The 18,131-nt window shown below is 38.4% G+C and overlaps 1 protein-coding gene across 1 annotated transcript; it reads right to left on the bottom strand.

Moving 5' to 3' along the window:
* Nucleotides 1-885: 885 nt before the first annotated feature.
* On the bottom strand, nucleotides 886-17,558 carry LOC146308193 (phospholipid-transporting ATPase ID-like). The gene is made up of 28 exons (XM_084745769.1): nucleotides 17,205-17,558; nucleotides 14,818-14,901; nucleotides 14,659-14,717; nucleotides 14,376-14,489; nucleotides 13,448-13,546; nucleotides 12,367-12,428; nucleotides 12,174-12,246; nucleotides 11,902-11,972; nucleotides 11,700-11,782; nucleotides 10,379-10,537; nucleotides 9,638-9,726; nucleotides 8,882-9,075; nucleotides 8,074-8,282; nucleotides 7,938-7,981; nucleotides 7,656-7,821; nucleotides 6,346-6,534; nucleotides 6,023-6,138; nucleotides 5,739-5,903; nucleotides 5,352-5,463; nucleotides 4,998-5,103; nucleotides 4,497-4,647; nucleotides 3,754-3,937; nucleotides 3,433-3,656; nucleotides 2,627-2,710; nucleotides 2,210-2,455; nucleotides 1,882-2,020; nucleotides 1,502-1,632; nucleotides 886-1,401 (listed from the first exon to the last, which is right to left on the bottom strand). The coding sequence occupies exons 2-28, from the start codon at nucleotides 14,870-14,872 to the stop codon at nucleotides 1,135-1,137; spliced, it is 3,591 nt and encodes a 1,196-aa protein (XP_084601895.1). The 5' UTR covers nucleotides 14,873-14,901; nucleotides 17,205-17,558; the 3' UTR covers nucleotides 886-1,134.
* Between the last annotated feature and the right edge of the window lie 573 nt (nucleotides 17,559-18,131).

Genomic DNA, 18,131 nt, shown 5'->3' with positions numbered 1-18,131 from the left:
AGGCAGTGTGGTAATCCAGTTTCTTCAGATCAGCTGGTGGCAACATTTACATTCTTTTAAGTTAACTTTCTAAAAACACAAACAATATCATAAAAATTGGTGTACATGACACAAAATTAATCTCATTGCAGTTACTAGTTTTGCATGTTTTAGCTTGTTAAGTATAAACTCCCTGCAGTATTTTCTAAAGTTCACAGAAAGCTTTTTCATCTGACTTTCAGACTGCATTTAGTCTCTGTTTATTTCACTACAGTGTTACAGAGAGCATTATATTTGCTTTCATAGTCTAACATATCCATACATATATATCATTCAAAACTATTTATTTATTGTATGTGTGTGTTTTTTGTCAATTTTTTTCTTGTATTACTTATTTTTGTGTGATTTTCTGTATTTCTAAATATGCACAGTATTTCCAATTACTATTACTTAGATTTAATGTTTGTTGAACTTGCATGTACGTATTTATGTAAACGTGTGTGTGTATATACCTTGGATGGGACTGGGGTGGGAATCAAGGTCTGAAGAATAGATAAATTCTTCTGAATGGTAAAAATCAAAATAAAGTTTATTTAAAAAATAATAAATGGTGTCTGTTTTGGAGAAAAATAAAATAAAAGGAAAAGCAATACATTTGTGATCTGTGTTGCTGGAAAATCAAGCAACAAAAGAAATATGCACATTGTGAAATAACTATAACTTAATCTCTCCTTTTGTAATTAAAAGTGATTTTAGCACCTGACTCAAATTTCAGAGATGGAAGTGTCCTTGAATGCAGCTTCTCTAAAAAGTCCCCAATGGAGACGGTTTGACCACATGATGGTAACAAAACTTTAGGCTATGGAAGCTTCTGGTATGCTTTAGAAAATGGTTAACGATAATATAAATTTAAGTATATGAGAGTTGTACTTAAGTTAAAACATGCAAAAGCACTGGTTTAAGGTTGTTTGTGCTGCCAAGTTCAACATTTTCACAGTGACATCAACATTCATCCAGTAATAAAAACCATGAGTTAGAGTCACACTCAGGTTTAAGTGTTAAAGTTTGGCCTGGAAAGAATCCAAGTGGTGAAAAAATAAAATAAAAAAATACGCTTCTCCCACGAACTCCGCAGCCTCCCTGCGTACCTCCTGTCTAAGGGCTTTGTGACTCCTCCGGCTCCTCTGCGATGGTGCGGTAGTGCTGCGGCTGGTTCTCAGCCAGAGGAGAGTCTGTTTGGGTAAACAGGGCCGGTCGACTCTTCAGGGGCAGCCTCAGCAGGAACTTCCGAGACGTCACCAGTTCGCCGTAGCCCTGGGAGTGTGAGAAGGCGTAGCCAGACCGACGGGTGCTGATACGCCTGCCAGGCAGGCGGCGAGGTGCAGGAGCCGGCAGGGCCTCCTTCCGCACCTTATGTCTCACCTACAGGGGAGGAGAGAGGGTCAAGTCTTTAATGTGGTCTGCTTAATATGGGTACATTTGCTAATTTGCTCATGTAGGACAGTTTAAGGTGTTCTCTCACCTTGTCGTTGATGGTGGGCTGAAGCTGAATGAGAATGAAGCGGAAAGCCACCACAGGCAGGGTACAGAGGAGGGACGCCAGGAAGATTGTTAGCCACACGTTAGGTTGGTTCAGTGAGTTTCTTGCAGTACCTGGAATTCCAAATGCATCATATCAGCACTCAGAATAACATAAAAGGTTAATTATTATACAACCCTATATGGGTTGTAAGAGTCAATGCACGAGCAACCCACGCCTGACCTATTTTTTATTATTGTCAGCCTGTTATAAACCATATCAACCTGTGCAAATTGGGCTGTATCTGCTTTTAAAAGACTAAAATTTGAAGACGTGGGCACCAACAAGCTCTCTGCTTCCGTAAATGAGCTGAATCTACTCACCGATGAAGGGGAATGCGGAAGTGAAGATGAAGAACATGCCGTTGCTGTACATGGTGAATGTGATGGCAAAATATGCGGCCAGGCTGCCCCATACAAAGAACTGGTTCACAGCTGTCCAGTAATGAGTGTCAAGACACAGCTGGAAAACCACATATATGTTATTTTATTATAATAAAAAAATTGATTAAGAAATTTAGAGGTACAATGGCCTGATGGGCCAATTTAGTGTATTAAAGACCTTACAAATCTGGATTACTTCATCACATTGATACAAAAATCCACCTTAGTGTGTTGTGATCCTTGTGGTGACCACAGTTGTGTTACTTACCTGTATGTTTACCACAATCAGCAGACAGGTCTGTGCCAGCAAAGCAAAGGACTGATAGTCGGCAATGTCTTTGCCGTCGTCTCGCACCGTGTCTTGCATGGCGGCCCACGGGATGAAGAAGAGGATGAGGGAGCTGTAGCAGCTGTGCATCATACAGCGCACAAAGGCTTTTTTACTGAAGTAGAGGTTCATCTGGCCCGGAGTGTAGAGCTGAGGATACTGGAAACTCCAGCGGTCATTCACATCCTACAGAAACACAAGATTAGAGACAGAGAAGAGAAAACCTAGAGGATACAGACACCAGGGTGTGAGCAACTGATAAATTATATGATATAATATTATTAGGACAAAAAATGTTGAATTTGAGTTGCTGAGCTATTTAAACTTTCAACTACTTGTACTACTTGTAGTACAAACCTGGTCAAAGAGGCTCATGCCGAGGACAGGAAGAGCTGTGTAAACCAGGTTGTAGAGGGTGATGAACCACTCGTCATACACAGTCTATGAACATGAACAATTAGGACAACATTAAAACATGTAAATACAGCATTTACAACATTATATGCAAGTATATATCCACATACACTTCTCCATGACCATTTGGTTAGAGGTTAAAGTAAATTTAGTAAACAACTAGTATTTTGCTTTAAAATATTTTGTTTTGTGGATGGAGGAATGTCCATACTTCTCTACTCTATATGTACAAACTTATGTGTATTTAAATCAACTTTTTTTTTTTAAATTTTGAATTTATTTAATTAATTCAGTCCAAGAAGCATCAATAAAAGAAAAGAAAAAAAATGAAATTGGAAAGATCCCTCCAGTAATTAAAATGTGTTTAATTGTTTGATGTTTTTGAAAGGGTTTTGGTTGTTGGTCCAGAAACTTGCAACATACTTAGCCAAGTTTTCATTCAAATATCATATAATATTACATCATTCACAATCATTACATCAATTATTCAAAACAAAAACAGGTGGTAGATGTAGTTTGAGAACATTGTGAAGAAGCATTGGATCATGGGAGTTACTGTTACCCTGACTAGATTACAGATTTATCTGTGTTTGAACATTGTTTGAAACATTTGGAACAACTGATTCCACTACCCAAACAGACAAACAAACTCTATGGCACATGTTATGGCATTTTTGATATGTTAATGCGGAAATGTTACATATTAAAGCTTCAAAGTATGCTACATAATTCCAACACGTGTCCCTCACCTGTGCGGAGAAGCCACAGAAGAAGGCGTACCAGAAATGCACAAAGGTGAAGGTGAAGTTCTTATAAAAGAAATATCGGAGGAACTTGCACATGCGTAGGTAAGACCAGCGACCGTGCACCAGCAGGAGGCGCTGAAGGTAACGGAACTGAGCAAAGGAGTAGTCGCTAGAGAGAACCGCCTGCATGCCCTCCTGACCGCTGATGCCAACACCAATATGAGCAGCTGAAGGACAGAACGGAAAACAAAAAAAAAACACAATGATTAACACGTTCCAGCTGTTTGCGGTTCTTGCAACAGAATCTGAGTCAAATGAGCTTGCCCTTGATCATGCTGACGTCATTGGCCCCATCCCCGATGGCCAGAGTGACAGCCTGCTTGTATTTCTTGACCAGCTGAACCACCTGGGCCTTCTGCAGAGGAGTGACCCTGCAGCAAATCACCGTCTGACACATGCAGGCTGTCCTCAGCAGCTCCAGCTGCAGGTTCTTCTCCAGTGCAAAGGCCTGAGTTCGAAATAGAAGAAGAGATTTCAGGACTGCACTGAGGTCATTAGTCAAGTCTCCCCTGTGCAATCTTAAACCTCGTCAACAATATTAATTAAATAAACATTCTTCTCCATACAGTCAGAAATAGTCAATTCTAGTTAGAAAATCATGATGAATCCTTCATTTGTTTTTTGTTAATCTAATGTTAATTAAATTTAAATATATATTGAGTCTAAATTAGTATTATCATCCAATAAAATATGTAATTAGTATTGTTCTTCTTTTTATATTTCCCAGCCCTTTTGCTGCTGTAAAACTCCAAATTACCCCATTGTGGGACTAATAAAGTGTTATCTTACCAGATCATATCTTAAAATCCTGATGTGTATGTTTTAATTACACACACCAGTGTGGTAACTTTTCATCTAGAGTCATCGTGATCAACTAGAGAACTTTTTGTGTCAGGTCAGGCAACTTTATTTAAAGAAGAACAGGACTTTTACAGGTACAAAACTTTCTTGTTGATTCAGCAGCTACTGGAAATAGTAATGCAAAAAGCCTGAAAAAGCCTTCTTACCAGACTGTGTCCATTTATAACTAGGCCGTATTCTCCATCCACCTTCTCATCCTGCACTGTCTCTGTCTTTTGCATCCAAAACAGGCCTGCGCGGGACCTAATCACAGACGGCTCGTCTGAAGCTTCTGGACACATTTTCCGTCTTGCATTCCTGAAAACAGGAGGACGTGAAGATGGTTGAGTAAGTTGACAAAAAGCTCTTAAATCATTTTTATAAACTCGATTTTTTGAGTTTGGATAGAGACCAGTGGTTTAACATAAATTCATTACCAGTCAGGTTTAAGTATTAACATGCTAATATCAGTTTATTGAGTTTAATGTTTAACTTTAATCAGCCACTCCTCTTCTTCATGGCTATTTGACAGTTAACATAATTCTTCCCTCACTGGTCCTTCTGTAGGCGTGTTGGTAATGTGGAAAACTGCTCATCATTTTGATTGTCTTCAATGCATTACAAAAAAGAATCATGTACTGCAGTTAATTTGTTTCTCACTGACTTACTGTAGCTCCTCCTTGACACCTTCAGCCGTATGGGCCGCCACAACAAAAATATCTTTCATCTCTTCCCTCAGCATGTTGCAGGAATAGCCGATGTTCTCCGCCGTCTCTGTTTCAAAGCATCGACATTTATGATGAATGTGATGCAATTAATCTGTCAAACATGCCAAACATTCACTCTCTGACTCTGAGTTCATTTAAAGGTGATACACGATGTTTAGAGGTGTCATGTGGCACGCAGGGTGAGATTAACAGTGAGAGAACATGAGAATATATTTCACATTATGTTACTTTATTACTTCAGTCATCTTAAAATGTGTGATCTGAACAGGAATATACATTATGTGTGACACTAACCCTGTTTATCCCCAGTCAACACCCAGATTTTGATGTCAGCTTTAGCCAGTTGCTCTATGGTCTGTGGCACGCCATCCTGCAGCTTGTCCTCCACAGCTGTCGCTCCCAACAGCTGGAAACCACAGAGTACAGGATGATATTGTTAAGGTAGGTATCATTCTGTGATAAATTTATACATTTTGCATATGTTTCAAACAAAATTTTCCTACACTTCTAATACTAATAATAATTTTGAAAGCCATGCTTATATTCTACTTTACATGGTGATAAAGTAATGTGGTTTTAAGTGGCCCTTAAATCTGCATATTAGATCTTTTTGTTCATGTGAGGCATCATTTCTGTTCTGGACTGAAATGATGCCAATCTATCACCAATGCGTGGACTAACCAGCAGGTCTTTCTCTATCTCTTCATAAAGTTCATCCAGTCTCTCCTCTCGTCCCTCCATGGCAACGCTAGCCTCATGGTGGCGCTGTTTCCACTCGTCCATGTAGCTCTCATCCAAGTCCTTATAGGCCAGAGCGAGCGTGCGGAGGCCGTCGCCTGCATACTCCTATTGTGGGTGGACGGTTCAAGGCAGGTCAAAACAAAAATGTAATTTTGGACGATTTCAGAACGTACGTTAGTCTAATATTGGCAAACACATCATAAAAATCCAACTGAATCACTCACGTTGAGGTGTCCTGTGGTAACTTGCACTAGTTTGCTACAGGACGGGTGGAGTCTTTCAAAGATGATGGTGTCGGCTCCTTTGCAGTATAGAGTCAGCTTGCCTTCAGGGCTACGCACTGTAAATCACGGTGGAAGGTGTTTAGCGAGGACAGAGTGATGATGGCTGACATATAGACTTGTTTCTAGGATCATTTTCATGTATTTTCATAGTATTGAGCAGTCGAGACAGAAATCCCAGGTATCAGAGCGTCCTTGAATGCATCAATAGTGATTTTTTTAAATCATGTAATTTACACAAATATTGTGCCACTACTTTCTCTCACCTATGACCGACATTCTCTTGCGCACATTGTTGAAGTCAAGAACAGCCAGAAGTTCATAGACGACTTCTCTGCCCATCTCCATGACCGTGATGGTTTCTGGCGTACGTGAGCGGAACACAAAGCCGAGGTTTCTTGCCGCGGTTACCAGAGCGCCTTCGTCAGGAGACTGAGCCTGATAGTAGAGCTCCCCTGCCAAGAGATAAAGATGACAAGAGAAGAAAGGAAGAAAAAAAGTTCATATCAAAACTGGAGGGCACCATCCAGACATTTTCAGCTCTTTCAGGCTGGCTTGCCCCAACAAGGATTAACTTTTAAACTGATTAAATCATAGTTTAACTTTATATTACGCTGCTTAAAAATAATAAAGATTAATTTATACTTCAACATAAATTTAGTTTTTACACCAAAGATTAATATTTCTGTTGCACCGGTACTTTAAACTCCAATTTACAACGAGATCTGCCTAGAGTTTTATGATGCATCTCTTTTTTCTTTCACTCACACAGTTGATCTGTTAAACTGTCTGCCAGTTGCTGCCAGGTAGTCTTTTATTTGGTAACACTGCTTCATTAATTCAGTCAGTTTTTCTCAAAGGAGAAGAAATTAAAACTTAAGTGTCATCTGGGCTAAATAGGCCGACTAGCTTTTGAGCTACCTAGCAAGCAATGTTTTTTAGGTAGCTAGCAAAAACAAAAAAAAGAATGTAACTTTTTACTCTCTAGCTTGCTCACAAATAATGTAACATTTTGTCAATTTTTTACCTACCCAACAAAGAATGTGACACTTTTAGCTAGCTAGCAAACAATGCAACATTTTATTAACTATACTTACTATGTCCGGACAGCACTCAAATTTGTTTTTTTTATGTTTAATTATTTTAATTTGGTTAAGCAAGGATCTATACATTGATTACAATAAACTTCAATTCACTAAACACAGATTTAATTTTAATTGCGCAACTGACACGGCTTAATTTTAAATCTAAGTGCACTTATTTTAAACCAAGTTATGCTAAACTCTGATTAGAACTAATCTCAGATTAAATTTAACTTTGGCAGTGCAAATCAGTTTTAGTGGCTTTCATACTTTAAACACAGTTGGCTATTAATTTAGTCTAATCCTGGAGCTAAATGGTTAATGAGAAGAGGAAAAATGATATTAGAGTTAAAAACAAGAGGAATTTGTATTATTAAGCATGAACTCGATTAGGATTTCACACAACTATACAAAACCTATTTCATCAACAGAGCAGTGTAACTGTTCAGTTTTAAACCTTGCAGTAATAAAATCATCCATTAGAGGGCGCTCACCCTCTGTCTTCTCCTCAGGCATGACAGTGTGGCACAAAGCCAGCAGGCGGAAGAAGGCCTGAGCCTCCAGGTTTCCGTCTTTCACCGTCTCCACCAGGCTGTGGTCATGAAAGAAAAACTTTTTATCGGCCAGCTTGTTCCAGGAGAAGTCCACTTTCTCTGTCTTCTGCAGAGGAAAAGAACAACAGGAGCACAGGCCAAAAACTTAGTGATACAGTGATACAGTAGTGATACATACTTGACATAAAAGGTCACAAAAATGTGTGTTTTCTCCTCTCTCACCTCTGTAATTTCCACCCTTTGTCCAGCAAAGTCGAACAGTTCCCCTGAATGACAAAGAAATACACTCAAAACAGTCATTCAGCCCATGCTGTTGTCAGTTTAACTGTGTAGTTTTTACATCAGCAGAGCTGCTCACCGTAAGCTTTCCCATTAATGGAGCACCTGTTGAAGGTCATGACGTTCTGCGTCAGGGTGCCCGTCTTGTCACTGAAGATGTATTTGATCTGGCCCAGCTCCTCGTTGAGTGTGGTGGTCCTCGCCTGGGCAGGAGTGTCACTCTTGGGGTAGTACATCTTCCTGTCCCAGTCTATGAAGAAGCTGTTCCCCAGACGAATGATCTCCACACTGACATTGACACACACACGGATATGTATGAAACATGCAAGGATACAAGGGTACTGTAAAAATAAACCTGGAAAAAAGTTTTAAATTTAAAAAGTTAGTGTTTTAGCTGCCTTAAATTTTCAGGCGACTGAATTGAAAAGACAAGTTAAGATAACTTTGCAATGATTCAAAACACTTTTCTGGTCAAATAAACTTGATATGAATTCAAATAAAATCAGTTATAATTGAAAAAAACATGCTCAATAAGCTTAAGATATTAAGTTGAAGCGACAACTCTTCAGTCACACTGATTTGACACACAGTTTGAAAAGTCATTCATTACACGTCAAACAGTACATGCTGGGTCTGCGAATGCTTTGATTTAACTCATCATTCCAAGTTAAAGATATCAAGTTATAATTAATGTTTATAGATTCTTAAGTGTTCTGAAAATAAGTACAAGAAATTTTAAGTTGAAGTATTTTGAAGAAATAAAACTTGCATATTTACATCAAGTTAAAGAGAAAAGATAAGTTGATTCCACTGCATGTTTTTTTTTTACAGTGAGGACGGAACAACCTTGCTTTCTGATTTTGTTATCTTTCTGTGCTTGAATGTACCTGACGTAGAGAGAAATGGGCACCACCGTGTTGAGGACAATGACGTAGGACCAGAAGGAGAGGAAGGACGAGAGAGAAGCATTGATCCCTTGTTCAAGAGGGAGGAAGACTGTGAACACCGCGCCCTCCCTCGCCTCCCAGATCGCATTGCCGATGGTCAGAATGGAGCACATAGACGCCAGGAAACCAAAGATCTGATGGATAAAAGATATCGCACATACTGATATTTTAAAAATGTTGCGTTGATGATGGCAATCAGTTGAAAAATCAATGCGCATTTCAAAAATGAATGCTTTTACAAAGGTACTGCATGAGTTAACTCAGGGGCCATTAATAGAAGTAATCAGTGACATTTATTGACTTGTACTGCATCATGAGTAAGTAGGAAAAGGAACAACACACCCATTAGTTTTATTAATAGATTTTATAACTGGAAGAAATGTTAAAGTATAATTTTAAACTCAGAGATGAGTCATTTATTTTATTATCACGTTTATTTCAAATCAGAGAATATTCTAATACATGTCTCTTAAAGTTTTTCTTTCACATAACACATGGTAGAAGTGTTAAAACAAAGGAAGGCTTTGATTATATTACTTCACATGGGGTGGTCCCTGGTATATTTTCTATGTTGTAAGGTGTCCTTGGCTGAGAAAAAAATGGAGAACCTCTGACCTAGAAAACATTTTTTCAGCTCAAGTGTACATGTGAGCAGCTTATATGTGTATTTGTGTGTTGCATGGACATTTAACTCACACACAGCACCAGGACATTCATCAGGTGATCAATGCTTGTCCGTTTGAACGTCGTTTTTCCACTGTTCTGCATCAGCTTGGTGTCAGGACCTGGAAAAGTTCGATCTCAATCAATGTTTCAATCAAATTTTAGGTTATTAATGTTACGACACATTGACAGTCACAAAAATAGCTGCGCATTTTCAGTATTTGCAAATATTCTTAATGTTATTATTATAAATGTGTAATGCTCAGTTTGTACTATAATATTGGGATTTACTTTTTTGAATGCTTGTGCTCCAGTTAGTGACTTCTTAACAAATCTGTGGATGTAGGCCCCGATCTTAAAACTTTCCTTTTTGACTTTTGGTCATTTTTGGTATCAAACTCGTTAGCTGCTCTCAAAATATCTCTTCTTGTGTTTCTTTGGTTTCGTTTTGACATAATAAATCCAGTCAAAAGTTCAAAGGTCGGGAATTACACTAACACAGGTTATTCAATTATCAAACTTGAAAAAAAATGTATGCTAATGCTACTACAACATTTAACTGCCAAAGATGAACTGCTTGGGTTTAGCTTAGTGGCTTAATAGAGTTAATTATTACCACTACAAACCATATACACAACATTATCCTTGTAATGTATTACAATTCACTGTTGTTTTGTCGGTCTTGTTCATAATACAATAAATATATTATCTCTCTGTAACTTGTCTCCTATGTGCAACATGACCCCGGGCCAAAGTGCCGAGGAGAGAGTTTACCTCCGAAGATGACCAGGCCGAAACACCACTCAGTGTTCCTCAGCGTACATCCTCTGAGCAGCACCTTGTCGTTGTCCAAAGCGTAGGCTTGTCCATCCACGGTAAGGGTTCCTTTAAACTTGTCCAGACGGTTATTAGGAGGCTCACATCGCACTTCACCTGAGGGAGACAGAGGTCAGTGTCAGCAGCAGACCTAAGTTGAGACTAGGCGAGTTTCAGGGGGAGTTACAGGTTACTGTACAGCTGCTGTGTCATGGAAATATAGCTGAAAGCATGGACAGCTACACAAATAAATAAATATTAAACATGTGCAACATCACAAGAAATAGCAAGCCACGTAATAGTAAGCTAGTCCAAAAGGAAGAAGGCCAGCCTGACCTGACTTAAGGTTAGTGGTGACTAGGCCGTTCTTATACTCAAGAGGAAAAATTTTTATTTGGCTTCACCCTAACAGGTTCAATCCAAGAATTTTCATTGATTCTTACCTCTACCATATCTAGATTCAGCTCTAACACACACAAAACAAATAAATTCAAATCTGCAAACTTTACTGTTTGAATGAAAAATAAGTACAATGCAGAGAAATCCCAAAATCTTGACCAAAATTTTTGCAAATATCCCTTCTCATTTGTCTTCTTTCTCACTGAAATATTAGGTTTGGATCATATTTGTAAAGAGGCCAGATTCTAGCAGCTCTATAACTGTAGGTGCCTGTTTAACAGTGGTGGGAAGGGCACTGAAAATCTGTACTCAAGTACAAGTACTGTTACATAACTAAAATATTACTCAGTTACAAGCAAAAGCACTGGTGTTAGAAAAATACTTAAGTAAAAATAACAAACTACTCAGAGTATTAGTTTCTTTGGTCCCACAATTTCATGGTAAATATGTGGTAATTACCAAGTAATATATTTGAAATTTCTTAGAAATTACCTCCAGATTACACACAAATTTTATGGATTTCAAATATATTAAATGGTAATTACTACCTACTTGCATAAAAACGACACTTGTGAATTATCGCATACTTAGCATGACATTTGGGGGTAATTTGCAGGTAAATTCAGAAAAATGTCAAATATATTGTTTTGTAATTACCACAAAAAAAGAAAATGAAATTGGACATTAATTCAACTTGTACTCATCACTCAATTATGATTTTGAAAGTAACTAAGTAGATTAAATGGTGTAATTAATACTTAAGTACAAGTGAAAAGTACAGACTTGAAAATTTACTCATAAAAGTTCAAATACCCTACTACTTACTTACAGTAACTTCAGTATATGTAATTAGTTACTTCCTGCTGTTTCTGCTTCTCACCATTGAATTGAGCCAGTGCATCAATGCTGTCTGCCAACTCTCCAGTTACGGTCAGGGCCTGCTTCACCTTCAGATTGGTTTCACTGGGGGAGACCAAGAGGACATGAGAAGGATGAGACTGAAGGGGAAATCCAAGACGGTGCGAGACATCATCCATCATCCAGGCACACACACACACATGCGCGGCACTGCACACACTCACCCGTCTAATTCAGCTGTTTCTACGTAGACCAGATTGAGAGGCTCACTGCTGGACAACAACAGAAGGTCCGCCTGAAAATGAATACATGAAATAAAGAACAGGACAAGTGAAGGGACAGAGGATAATAGAACGAGATAAACTTGTGAGGACTTTGGACTTTGTCGTTATCAATGAAAACATCTAGAACTGCAGTGTGCTATAAAATGCACACACACATTACATTCCCTGGCAGAGATCACTTTTAATCTTCATTGTAGCATCTTCATACTTACAGTGACAAACTGATTATTCTCCAGTTGGATTATGTCTCCAACTTGAACATTCATCCATTTTTCTTTCCTCAGTCTGACAGAAAATGTGAACATAAAACATACCATGAAATCATAGCACTGCTCAAGAATCACACAAAACTGTGAGCTGTGAATTTGTATTAAAAATATAGAATGAAAAGTTTAAGTGACTCACTCTCCGTCGACAAGGACGTTCACAATGCGGTTATTCACTTGATTGTCACTTTTGTGTCTGTTCTACTCAGATGATACAGGATAAAGAGAAAACAATGTTAGTTTTGAATTAATTACATCTTTGAATTTAGTTGCTCATTTTCTGTCCCAATATTGAGTGGAATTCTACATATTGCTGCCATGCCAGAAGAAGAAAAACGGATCAGTAACATGTTATATGTGAAAACTTTACTTTATCATAACAAGATGTTTTTGTGTTATTACAGAATACAAACTTATCAAGATATAACAAGAAACTTTTTTACCATAACTTTATACTCTTTAACTTGTTATAATGTGATAAGTGATGGTTTTAACATGAAACATTTCACATTATAATGCGATGACAAATTCTTATAGCAAGAAACTTTTGATGTTATAACAATATAATGTTCATCCCATAAAATGTTTCAGGTTATAAAGTGACAACTTCTATTGTTAGAATGTGACAGTGTAAAAAAGTTATCGTGTTATAGCAATACCAGTTATCTTGTTATAACATGAAACGTTTCATGTTATAACAACAAGTTATCATGTAATGACATGAAACCTTTATAACGAGATAAAGAGTATATTGCTAGAACCCAAAAAGTTACTTGTTATAATGTGATATGGTTGTATGTTGTAATAAAGTGAAAACATCTTTTTTTTTACAATATGCTATTTATTTTGTTATAATATAAAACATGCAACTTTATAACATGATAGATTGTATTTTTATGTCATTATAGAGATATGAGATAAGATATGTTTATCACATTGTGACAATATAAGTTATCATGTTGTAATGTGAAACATACAGTAATTTTCACGTGAAATGTTGGTATGTCATAATAATGTGAATGAAGCCTCTTATAACATGAAAAGCATCTTGTTATAACTGTAAACTTTTCACATTTTAATGTGATACTGATCTATTTTTTGTTGGGTGATGCTGATGTCACAGCAATGCACTTCCGTAGGATTCCCCTTTAATTATTTAAATAAATATAAAGCACTGTGTTTCAATTTAGTCCCAATAGATCGTCATAATTTCAGCTTACTATGTCATCGCTGGCATCCTTCACTCCTGTTATAGACAACACTAAAATCAGAGGGACAGCCGTGGTGAACCAGGAGAGAGAGGAGACTTGTGGGATCAGCTGTTAACAAGAACACAAACACAGAAATGCTTTAATAATACCTCGCATCTGAAGGATTAAACAACGCAGTCAAATTCTTTCTCTGGATATTTTGTGGATAACATTTAGCAAAAACATCAACTTCTGCCACTATCAGTTAGCATAAATAGACAGGACCCACACTTGAAATCACTAAAACATTTAATGGGGTGACTATTTGCACCTGGGTGATAATAGTTAGACTAAAGCTGTTCTAGTTTAGATATAAAGAGTGACAAAATATCTGTATAGAGGAAGGATGGATGGATGAATTGGGCTCTCCCCCGACTGGGGTTCAAATCCAGATTTGGGAAACTGGGGTTTGAGTCATGTGTGAAGATGGAAGTCATGGTTTATTTCTGTCATGTGGGTGTAAATAGCTACATTGGCTACTCCACCCTGGGTGCAAATAGCAATGTTGATTATGGACACCTGGGTTCTTGTCACTGCCATGGGGGTGCAAATAACCACAATGGCTGTTTACATCTGTGGTACAAATAGTATTTTTAATTATGGACACCTGGGTGATTGTCTCTGCCATACTAATCCATATATACCTGGGTGTAAGTAGCCACATTGGCTATTTCATCCTGGGTGCAAATAGCACTTTTGGTCACAGAAATCTGGGTGATTGTCTCTGCCATGCTGAGCTATATACACCAGGGTGTAAATAGGCACATTGCCTATTCTGGCCCAGGTGAAAATAGCGACTGACACCTGGGTGTGAATTTAAACGTGTAGCTTGCCATACATCCAGTCCATGGTGATTTGCATCACAGCACCAGAGGAGGTTAACAAAGAAAATGTGTACCTGAAGCACCATGAGGAAGAGGAAGTAGGCATTGGCGAGCCTCCGGAACTGCTCGAACAGGTTAAGTGGCAGAAAGGAAAAAATGTTGTATTTGGAGGTCTTGATGGCATTGTTCTGAAGGAGACAAAGTGACAGACAAATGTAACACATGTAGATGACAGCTGCGTACCGTCACGCCACATGACATTTGTAAGAACAGCGCGCAAATATCAGACACTGAATTCTCCCTCCTCATCCCATCTTATCCATTTCATTCACACAAAGTTTTAGTTTCTACACTTACAGCATAGTTGTAAGACAGGTTGAAATGTCTGTCATTGGCTCGCAAGTGTCTCTCCTCCTCTGTGACAAAATAAAAAAGATTGAGAGCGAGAGTGTTACAAACATGATAAAAGACAGTTACTAAATATTTAATGTACAGAGTTTAAGCATCACATCTCACCTTTCTTTTGCTCTTTTCCAAACAACTGGCCAAAGAATGACGCTACTGACCCCATCTTTAGCTCAGTTTTTCCATAGTTCACACCTACAGAAAGAGCACTAGTTAGTGATGTAGAGAGTCATTTCTTTATAGTTAGACTAAACAGAGTCAGCAACTGAAAGGGGAAACTGTGGTAACAGTGAAAAGGAACCAGCTTTTTTTTATAGAAGGTCATGTTTGAGTACCATTGTGATTCATTGTAAAAAATATCTATACTGTAGATACAGAATATTACTTTGAAACAGCATTTGTTCATTGTCCATTCAGTCCAGCTGCATCAGTACCATTTTGTGGTGTGATTGGTAAATATGATTGTCTAACTGGTGCTGCAGACTGTCAGTTGACTTCTTACTTTAATGGCAAACTGCAGTACTTGCTGATCAAAGAAATCCGAGCAATAGTTTCTAGCCAAACTGTGATAGCAGGAGTGGGTGGACTGATGTCCAAAGTACCGATACCACCAATATGAAGTCTTGATTTGAGTATTAATACTTGCATCAGTAGGAGCGATACCAAAAAATGGACCCATTACATGTTTGATGACATTGTGGGCACAGCAACATTCACATAATGAACATTTCTTTATTTACCATTAAACTGTCTTGTGTTTAAACATGCATTTAATTAAGAAATTAAAAGAGAATAATAATAAAAAAAAAAAGCCACATGCTTTTCTAAGACTTGAGACAAATAACTCAAAAGGACTTCTTCCTCTAGATATTGGCAAGTTACATTTTGATTTTGAAACATGATTTCAAGTGCAATGCATGTAAATCGGGCAACCTAGGATAAAGCAGACCAGCCGTGGCCAACGCACGTGGCACCTATCATGGTGGGGGCTATTGCAAATATAATTCAACTTGGATTAAACTATTATGTCATCAATGATAACGGTAAGAAGAATGCAGCGACCACCACAACATCCAACTTCATCTGTCACTACAAACAAAAAGGTTATGTTAATGCCATTAAAGTATGTGGACACATTACTAGCTAACACAGCTAGCTGTGTGCTCATGAATCTTGCCTGCATATGCAACTCTCGCGATCTCATTCTCTGTTGTTGAGGCTTGTTTGCCACAAAATGTCAGACATCAGTAGGATTTATAAGGTGTAATCAGGCTGCAACATTTTTTGCAAATATTAAAAATGAACCGTTCATGATCACCGTCTTTTCACTGATTTAAAGTTAAATCAAACTGAGAGGATCATCAGAATTTCTTATGGCTCGACCAGTGACTTACTTGACCTGAGGAATGACTTGACTGGACTGCTTTACTCATGGCAGAGACTCGACTTGACTTGATTCTCACCACAATAACTTGGGAGATGCTTGAGACTTGAACATGTGTAATTTAATCTCACTTGTCCTATGACTATCGGTGATCCTGGCCTTGATATTACTTGGTATTGAATTGAAATCAAATAAAACTGTACCAAGAAAATGACAAGCAATAACTCAGGTCCTCACTTAAATGTTAAACACAGACAAAATAGGCTCTTTAAAATACAGACCAGGGTTTGTTCTTAAAGTCAAAAATGACAAAATTGAAGCTATATTTCTGTGCGTTTCTCTAAAGATTTGAAGGCTATGACATGTCAGACACTCATGAGTCTCTCTTAAAGGTGATGTCAGGCAACATCCTCAAGACTTATCTGTGCTGCAGAGCTGTAAAGACATTGAGCCACTCCTTTCTCAACCCTTTGTACCAGAGAGAGATCTATGACAGATAATCCATACCCACTATGATTAAGATAACCATATGACCATGAACGTTTGACTTGCTCAGAATAAGAGTCGGGCAAGAATTCTGAGACACTGAAAACACAACAAAAGGATGAGGTTTTTGTTTTTCCTGTATCTTCGAACAGCAGATAATTTTCAAAATGGACCAGGAAATCTATAACAATACACCAAAGAGACCGGGAATCAGTGGATGATACTTGCCCTGACTATATAGCAAAGCAACAAAACCACCAATATCGCCTTTATTCCTTTTCAAAACAAGTCAAAAAAGTATGATTGGGACATGTTTTCGCACCACTACACTGTCCTGGTCAACAATGTCCTGATTTGTATGTGTGTGTACAGTTTAGAAAGCCAGTTCCAAACCAAAAGTTTTAGCCGGTCATGTTTCACTCTCTTTATTATCGAACTTGCATTCACACAACTATGAAATCGAATGAGTTATTGTGAACCTGAAGTGGACTTTGATAAGTCATGTTTTTTTTTTTTATGTTTATCATGTTTCAGAAGGTATAAAATGTGGGCTCCTTTGTGATATTTTTCTACAAAAGCGCTAGACATTTTCCCAATCTCTGAAAACAAATGAAAATCAGCCACATACCTCAAACAAAAATGTGGTTTCTTGTGTCCTTTAAGTCCTGCACACACACAGGAACACAGGGCCCAAAAAAACCAAAAGAGAGGGAAAAAACTATAAGTTTCAGTCCCCCCTTTGCTTCCGTTTCAGATAAAGTGAATCCAGGCCCTCGTCTGTGCTCTGTTTGGACGTCCAGGCACCAAACTAGTCCCACACAGAGAAGGGGGTTCAACTGGGGCCTCCAGCAGGATGAAAGACACGCAGGATGGAAGACAGGTGAAGTGGTGTGGTGGTGAGAGACAGTGGAGGTTTCAGGTTCGTGCAGGAAGAGCTGGGATCCCCCCGCGACTAACAGCTCAGTGCTTGAGCAAACAGTGCAGCGATCTTTGGACCTGGACGGTGAGACGAGGCAGGAGTGGAGGGGCAGTAAAACAACAGTACAGGTGAACGGCTCCAGCCAATCAGGGCCAACATTATTGCTGTGATCTGGGCTGTCAGGTGTGTAACACACCTTGTGATGAGTGCGCATGCTCAGACTTACATTCTTGATGTCAGCTCCTTTAGTCACATTCAGCCTCTTTCACCGGTGAAGAAAAACAGGCACTTGTTAGATTATAAACATTTATAATGACTAAAAAATGAGTTATGACAGATGTGAATATTGTGACTTAATGACTGATAATGCACATCCTTGTGCTTTCAGAAATGGAAGTTAATACGTGGGCTCCAACACAAAGGAACCCTGTGTTGTCCAGGGGACTTCAACGTGAACCGCTTGCCAAATTAGTTTTTTGTGTGTATGTGTGTGCCTGCAAGCAAATAGACATGCAAAGTAAGTGGTGAGACAGACCTGATGATTGGGGAGATGCAGCTTTGACCTCGACAGGAAACAGTAAAGCAGGAGTCAGCAACCTGTACCGACAAAAGAGCCATTTCTGACCAGGACAAGAA

This window comes from Lutjanus erythropterus, chromosome 20 (assembly GCF_056507025.1).
Source record: "Lutjanus erythropterus isolate fLutEry1 chromosome 20, fLutEry1.hap2, whole genome shotgun sequence".
Classification (NCBI taxonomy): domain Eukaryota; kingdom Metazoa; phylum Chordata; class Actinopteri; order Lutjaniformes; family Lutjanidae; genus Lutjanus; species Lutjanus erythropterus.
This window is presented reverse-complemented; position numbering and strand designations above follow the sequence as displayed.

Coding starts and splice junctions, on each gene's coding strand:
- LOC146308193 (XM_084745769.1), bottom strand. CDS start 14,872: ATGGGGTCAGTAGCGTCATTCTTTGGCCAGTTGTTTGGAAAAGAGCAA. Junction 11,973..12,173: donor AGAATAATCAGTTTGTCACT/GTAAGTATGAAG, acceptor ATTCATTTTCAG/GCGGACCTTCTGTTGTTGTC. Junction 6,535..7,655: donor GCCTGAGGAGAAGACAGAGG/GTGAGCGCCCTC, acceptor ATCTCTTGGCAG/GGGAGCTCTACTATCAGGCT.